This window comes from Pipistrellus kuhlii, unplaced genomic scaffold (genome assembly GCF_014108245.1).
Source record: "Pipistrellus kuhlii isolate mPipKuh1 unplaced genomic scaffold, mPipKuh1.p scaffold_m20_p_2, whole genome shotgun sequence".
NCBI classification, from domain to species: Eukaryota; Metazoa; Chordata; class Mammalia; order Chiroptera; family Vespertilionidae; genus Pipistrellus; species Pipistrellus kuhlii.
This window is the reverse complement of record NW_023425515.1, coordinates 166,164,243-166,171,438: the sequence shown is the minus strand read 5'-3', so window position 1 is coordinate 166,171,438 and position 7,196 is coordinate 166,164,243. Positions and strand designations below refer to the sequence as shown.

The window sequence follows — 7,196 nt, the reverse complement described above, 5'->3', positions numbered from 1 at the left end:
TTGAGGCATCAATAGAGTTTGACCCTGGAGCATGGGAGCTGGAAATGCCAGCACCTTCAAGCCAGGCTGCCCAACTGGATTTGGGAAAGTCATGCCAGCTTAGTGCCTACTGTCCAAGGCTAGCAGTACTCTCCTTTCTTCTCTCTCTCTCTCTCTTTCTCTGTGTGTGTGTGTGTGTCCAGTGATCCCACTTCTAATATCTACTCCATCAAAGAAATGAAGTTCAAGACATCAGGATTCTGATCCATGTATGTGACCTCCATGAAAGAGACTGGGAGACTAGAGCCTGGTTTCTGACCCCTCTCCACCAGGGAAGAAACAAGAGACCAACTCTTCTGATTCCCACCTGCCTCCACCTCAAAGTGCTCAGCCTTTGGGAAAGAGGGCTGCACAGGTGTATTCTGGGTTAGCACTGGGTTGGTGTTAACTGACAAACAGCCAAAGCAGTGGAAATTCAAGAAACCATAACTTTTGAAGCTGAATTTCAATATGCTGAAACCATGTTTCAAGATTAGTCTGGTCATAAGAGGAATTTGAAACTGGAAAGTTTAGAGCTAAGAGAGAAGCAGAGATAGACTCGGAGACAAGCTCTTGATGCTCAGTGGGAACGTGGCTTGTCCAGAGCCGGCACCAGCAACAAAACGTGGAAAGATGCAATGAAGAAATGAAAAGCATGATGATAACAATGTGGATCAGATGCTGAGAGAACAAGAAAGAGAGGGGAAACCATGGCCATCTTTATCAAGAAGAATAATGCCAAGGAGAACAACAATAAGAAAGTGAGACATCAGTAGAGTGGCCCAGCACCTCCTCCCAACAGATTCCCCATCTGTCCTGGAAACCACAGGGCTGGAGGCACAGACCCAGTGGATCTGAGCAGAAGCGCTTTTCCAGGCTTGCCAGTAGAAAGGCACTGGAGAGACTGGCCCACAGTGGAGAGTGAGGGTGTGTAACTTCTCTGAGGCTATGGGAGTGGCTGAAGGTTGTTGAAGGGGACCTAGGGCAGCCAGCTGTCCTGCTGTATCAGTTGTCTATGCTAATAAACAGGCCCACATACATGAGCAATTGTTGAACACTAGTTCGACCACTAGCATTTGAGAAGAATATCTGAGACCTGACGTTTGGACTGAAGCACCTGTAAGGTCTCAGGTGTGCCAACACCAGTGATGGCTGCTGACTTACAGAGGAAACACTGATTTTCCAATGACCCAAGGTTTGTCTTGTTTAGGTTTCTAATGAACATTCATGCTTGTAAAAGTTCACTCAGACTGATTTCTCCTTGGCATGCTTGTGGGAAGTAGCCTGGCACTATTCTCAGTGCTGGTATTTGAAGTGTGTAGCCTATAGGCTCAAGCGAGGATAGAGCCCAGTTCCACCTGCCAGTCAGTGGAATGGTGTCCCCCTGGCCAGGGTCCACGAGGTGCAGGGCAGCACAGACCCGAGTGTTTCCCTTGCCCTTGATGGCTAACAAGCTTTGCTAGGCTCTCTGTCCTTGGTCTGACCACAGGCCTTTCCCAGCTCGGCTCTCTTCTTCCTTTCCGCCCTCTTCACTTCCCTCTCCTTTCTCCCCTCTGCTTGGGAAGCCCCTAACCTATCCAGGTCCTATGTGGAAACTCACCCAACTGGCGGCCATCAGGTCTCCTCCAGATATTAGTTAGGAAGGCTATGTCTTTCCCTGTGGTCTCCTCCACATGTTTGTTTGTTTTTTTGAGGGGGGGTTGTTTGTTTGTTTGTTGTTTTATCTAGATCTAGTAAAGAACTGCCTGTGACCCCCTGGGTGGAGCTGCTACAGTACATAGCCATTCTAGAGGCTGACAGATTTCTCCAGGCAACTTTTGAGAGTGTAGAATCACAGCTCTCAAACACTGCCACTTGAACATTTAGTTAAGGAAACTCCTGTTGAGACAAATGAGCCCAAAATGCTCTTTTCCCGCCAAAATCCTGGCAAGCTTGTCTTCTGTCACGCTCCACCAGCTAAAGAGGTTCAATTGCTGTGACTACAGCCCAGATGCCCCTTCTTTGCCAGATTATCACCTCCACAGAACCATCTGCTCACCTCAAAACCTATATGTGGCGATAAGAAGAATGAGTCATATTTCCACAGAGGTCTATAAACTCATTAGGAGTCTGACAACACCTTGGGTCATGAGAATCAATGAGCCCTTCTGAAATGGTTTGGTCAGCTGGTCGCTCTCACTCTGCTGGAGGATGAGTCACTGGATTGGAGGCAGCCTGGGCGCTGGGCTGTGGAAACTTGAGTCTGTGCAGAGTGGGGGATCAGGGTCAGTGAGGGGGAAGTCAGCCTCTTCCTGAGAGCTATCTGACACTAGGTAGGGAATCTACTGGGAGGTTTTGTGCTTTATCTTGTCCTCATTTGTGTTAGCTGTAGATTCCTAAATGCCCATTTCTCTGGCAGGTCAGAGAAACATTCCCCACAGGATCACAGACTGCACTGCTTGACTCAGGAAGTTCTAGTTAAGCTTCTGCACGAGCTGAAGGGGAATTCACTTAAGGCCCTCCCACTGCAGAAGTGGCTGGGGTGCTGCACCACCTTGCTGGAGGTAAAGGTCTTGTTAGTGACCTTAGCTGAGCCACAACTGCAGTGTACCAAGTTCAGGTGCTTGATTTTACAATAGAGCACAATTGAGGTGTCTGAGCTTTTAAGAGATGAGACAGAGGATAAAGGAGAGGCCAATGCCAGGCAAGTTGAAGATCATGTGCTCAAATTCAGTATAACATGGGTGGAAGCAGCCCCAAGTGGGGCTGCTATCAGGTGGGCATGCCTAGCGCCAGATGCTTGTTTACATGTTTACTCAATGACTTGTTTGTGGCCTCAGACTAGATGTTGAGGCTTAGCTGAACTTAGAACACCCCAAATCACCCGGCTACAGCCATTTTACCACCCACATAACTTTAGATGTTATTTCACACCCAAATGTGCAGTTTCAGTTCCTGTTTCCCCAGAACATTAAATGACAGAACAATCACTTTTACTTTATAACTAGAGACCCTGTGCAAAAAATTTGCAAACAGTTTAAGTGTGTGTGTGTGTGTGTGTGTGTGTGTGTATGACTGTGTGTGTGTGTGTGTGTGTGTGTGTGTGTCCCTCAGCCCAGTCTTTACCCGCTCCAATCTTAACCCCAACACCCTGTTCAGGCCCAATCCTATTGTATCATGGATGCCCCACTGCCTGTGTGATCTGGCCTAAACGGGCAGTGAAACAGTTCTCTCACAAGACACAAATGCTGGTTCCCAACTGCTAACCTGCCTGCTTGCCTGATTGCTCCTAACTGCCTCTTCCAGCCAGTTTGTTCACCCCCTAACAACTCCCCTGCCATCCTGAGCACCCCGTGAACACTCCCCTGCCAGCCTGATCGACACCTACCTGCTACCTGGCTGACCAGATTGGCTATAACTCCTTCCAGCCTCTTTGCCCCCTACTGCTTTTCCTATAGGCCTGGTTCTCCCAACTGCAGTCCTCTGCAGGCCTTGTTTGCCCCAACTGCCCTCCCCTACAGGACTGGTTGCACCAAACTGCCCTTCCCTGCAGGCCTGGGTAACCCCCAACTCTCCTCCCCTGGTTGACTGGTACCCCCCTCCCTCCAACTCCCGACCCCATCCTGGCTGTACCCATTCCAATTTCCCTCCCTTGCAGGCCTTGTCACTCCTAACTATCCTCCCCTGCAGGGCTGATTGCCCCCAACTCCCCTCCCCTGCCAATCTGGGTTTCCTGGCTGCCCTACCTTGCAAGCCCTCTTGTGGCAGCCATCTTATGTCCATATGGCTGTGGCCATCTTTGATCACATTGGGGCAGCCATCTTGTGTGTTGGAGTGACATCCAATGTGTATATTACCCTTTTATTAGATAGGGTATGTGTTTCTTAATTTCAGTGAGGAAGGGAGACGGAGAGAGATAGAAACATCAATGATAAGAGAAACCCATTGATTGGCTGCCTTCTGCATGCCCCATTGGGGACTGAGCCTGAAAGCCGGACATGTGCCTTGAATGAAATCAGACCCGGACCCTCTATCCACAGGCCTATGCTCTATCTGCTGAGCCAAACTAGCTAGGGCACAATCACTTTTGATGTGTGACCACTCAAGTCTCAGCTTGGCTTGCCTAGTGGTTAACTAATGATTCAACAGAGACTGCTTAAATGCTTTCACCAACAGAAATGTCCAAAGCTGTAGAGGATTTTGATCACTTTATTTGCGTCAAAATACAATCTCAAATGCTTCAGCAAATAATAGTTTTGTAGTTTCTTTATTTCCTTTCTAAAGAAACATATTTTATGTCATGCTAATTTAACCAATTGAGAAAAAACTTGTATCAAATACACAATTTCCATTACAAACTAGATGGTGAATAATTAAGAAAAAGTTGTAGGCCACAGAGTTTGCTGATATGAGTGGCAGGCATGATATGATCCCTTTGAAGCACAAAAGCATGGGATGAGATCTTGTGCTCCATCCCTGACCTTTGTCACACTCAGTCAATCTTTAGATGCAGGGACACCCACGCTTCTTAATCCAGAGTGCCAGGCGGGAAAGCACGGAGTTCAGAATCTCAGGTGGGATTTATGCCTCACCATGTAGCTATCCAGCATTTGCCAGAAGCTTAAGAAAAGCGGTCTGTCCGAGTGGCGTTTGTAGTAGCTGAGCTCTAACACCTTGACATCCCACTTCTGCACGTTGGGGTCTAGAGGCACTTGGTCGTATTTGAGGTGGAAGGCTTTAATTTTGGCAAAGATGTCAACCGGGGATCCATCAGGCAGAAGGCCCGGCCAGCCTTTGAACTGCCAGGCAGGACCGTGCACGAAGACGGCCACCACCCGGTCCCAGTCCTGAGGCGTGAGCTTCAGGGGCTGGTCCACCACTTTGTAGGGCACCGTGAGGCTGAGCGCGGCGCCCCTCGGCTGCTGCATGCGGTCTCTTCTTCTCTGGATCAGAGTTTCACTTTCTCGTCGGCAGCCCTGCTTCTTCTTCTCCTCTGAGGGGACAAAGGTCAGGTCCTGCAGAAGGTCCTTTGCGTTGAGCATGGTTATCAAGGAGGTGGGGGCGGCAGGGATGATGATGATGGGGATCCGAGAGCCATTCTTGTGCTGGGGGGGCGGTGTGGCTTGGCAAACGGGTCTGGGTACTGGCTGTGCCGCCCCATCCTTCACGGACTCCAGCGTCATCCCGTGGTAGGTGCCCAGCGTGTCAATTTGGAAGCCTTCCGTGTCTTCTTTTGCTTTGAATCGTTCCTGGACATACCTGTTGTAGGCAGCTGGGGGCTGCTGCTTGGTAGGCAAAGTGGGAGCCGCAGGTGCTGCCTTTGGGGCGGGTGGCTGTGGAGGCTGTCGGCCCGCCTCCCTGGCTTCCACAGACCTGAGAATTGCAAAAACGTCGTCGGCAAAGGTCTTGCCCGTGCTCTGTAGGTTGGTGTTCCGTGTCCTCCCCGCTCGCTCTCTGCTGACAATGTCCCGGGTCACATCCGCCTCCGCGTCCACAAAGCTCCTCCCTTTGACGGCAGCCAAGGGGCCACCTAGGTCCGTCTTGATGGTGGATCTTTTCTTCGCCATGATTTTGACCTTGATGGCAGCAATTTTCTCCACAGACATGGTGTCAGACAGCGGCCTGAGCACATCAGGCCGCACAATGCGTTCCTTGGGGCCCTGCAGGCGGGCGGCCCACCTCTCTTTGTCCAGGCTCAGGCGCTCCTCATCCTCGATGCGGGGCCTCTTGGCTGCTGCTGGGGACCCCGGGTCTGCAGCTCGCTTCCCTGGGCTGGATCCAGGCTGCAGCCCGAGCTGTGCAGGGGCGCTGCGGTCGATACTTGCAGACGTGGATGCTTCGCCACTGAGATAGGCCAGCAGGTCTTTTCGGTCGGGTCTTCTCACCACGGGGATATTCTGATTGGCTGCGAGGCGGACATACACGGGATGGGAAAGGTGCACGTTGTTCAGGAGAAATAAGAGACACTCCAGCGTGTAGTGCTCCCTGGGTTGGCCTTGCGTTCCTGTCCCCCACACCTCGTAGTTGGTCTTCACGGTCTTGGGCCAGGAGAACTCGCGCCCAAAGATGACTTTGTCCTCCTGCACCACGATCTCCTTCTTCTGGATGGTGTACTGTCGCAGGACGCTGAGCACATCTGCCATCTTCTGCCTCCTCGCAACTGGCTCCACCGGGGCCCCTGAGCACCAGAACTACTGCCCGCCTGCCTCACTGGGCTGCTGCTGCTGCTGGTGCTGCTGCTGCTGCCTCTGCTGTCGCCTCTGCCACTGGCTGGGCTGCTTATGCCAGGCACCCACTCTGCAGTTCCCTTTATTCTTCTGAAATTAAGGAGATTACATGAAGGCAGGAGAAATCAAGGCACAGATTGGATTATAAGATTCCTTGCTTTCTGAAGAGTGGTTGTTCCCCAAAAAGTGGGGGGGGAAAAGGATTACTCTGGCATTTCAAAGGTGTATTTATATCTTCTTCTGATCAATTCTCTTGTTTTTTCATTTGGGGGTTGCTTCTTAATCTCCTCATTTTGGCTTTCTCTTTGGATTGCTGACTGTCTATTATGGAGATCCTCTATACTTCTCATTCTCTAGTGTAGCACCATGGTAAAGGCAGTTTCTGACTTATTAGATCAGGCATAGGCTCAAACCTCTAAAGAAGGTCTCTCTACAGATGAATAGGATTCTGACTTGAATTGCCCCCAGGCAATTGTCCTCACGTGTGAGGAGGTTTTCCAATGCGATGAGGCAGTTGCTTCTGCCTGGAGGCTAATTGTTATTTTTAATCTCTTCAGTGGCCTCAGGGCAAGGTGTTTTCCAATAGGGTGTGTCAACTGTTTTCCCCTCAGGCAAGGCAGAGGTCTATGTGGGAAAGACCTTCTCTGCTGTGTAAGGGAAAGACTCAACTCAGAAACTTAGGGTGTCTGCCTTCTGAGCTCTATCCCCTGAGTCCCCAGTCCTGGCTTCTGCTCTCACAACTCCAGTCAATTTCACTTTCCCTCTGCTCGGGCACAGGGTAGGTGGCTTTGCAGAAAATTTTGTGTATTGGCCCTGTAAGAGGGTACCTCAATTTTCAGCTGTTACTCACTGGCAAATAGCCCTTTGCTACTTTTTATAGCCAGATGTTATGGGGATACTGTCCTCAGATTGTTACTCTGTCCTTGGGGGCTCAGGGTGGGATTTAGATTCCAGAGTTCTCAGTGTCACCAT

The 7,196-nt window shown here is 50.4% G+C and overlaps 1 protein-coding gene across 1 annotated transcript; it reads right to left on the bottom strand.

Annotated features, from left to right (window-relative positions):
• Positions 1–4,559: 4,559 nt before the first annotated feature.
• On the bottom strand, positions 4,560–6,177 carry LOC118723574 (parafibromin-like). The gene has a single exon (XM_036446059.2). It carries the CDS (start codon positions 6,138–6,140, stop codon positions 4,560–4,562), a length of 1,581 nt encoding a protein of 526 aa, XP_036301952.1. The 5' UTR covers positions 6,141–6,177.
• Positions 6,178–7,196: the final 1,019 nt, after the last annotated feature.

What these genes read in the sequence shown, in the direction of transcription:
- LOC118723574 (XM_036446059.2), bottom strand. Translation starts at nt 6,140, where the DNA reads ATGGCAGATGTGCTCAGCGTCCTGCGACAGTACACCATCCAGAAGAAG.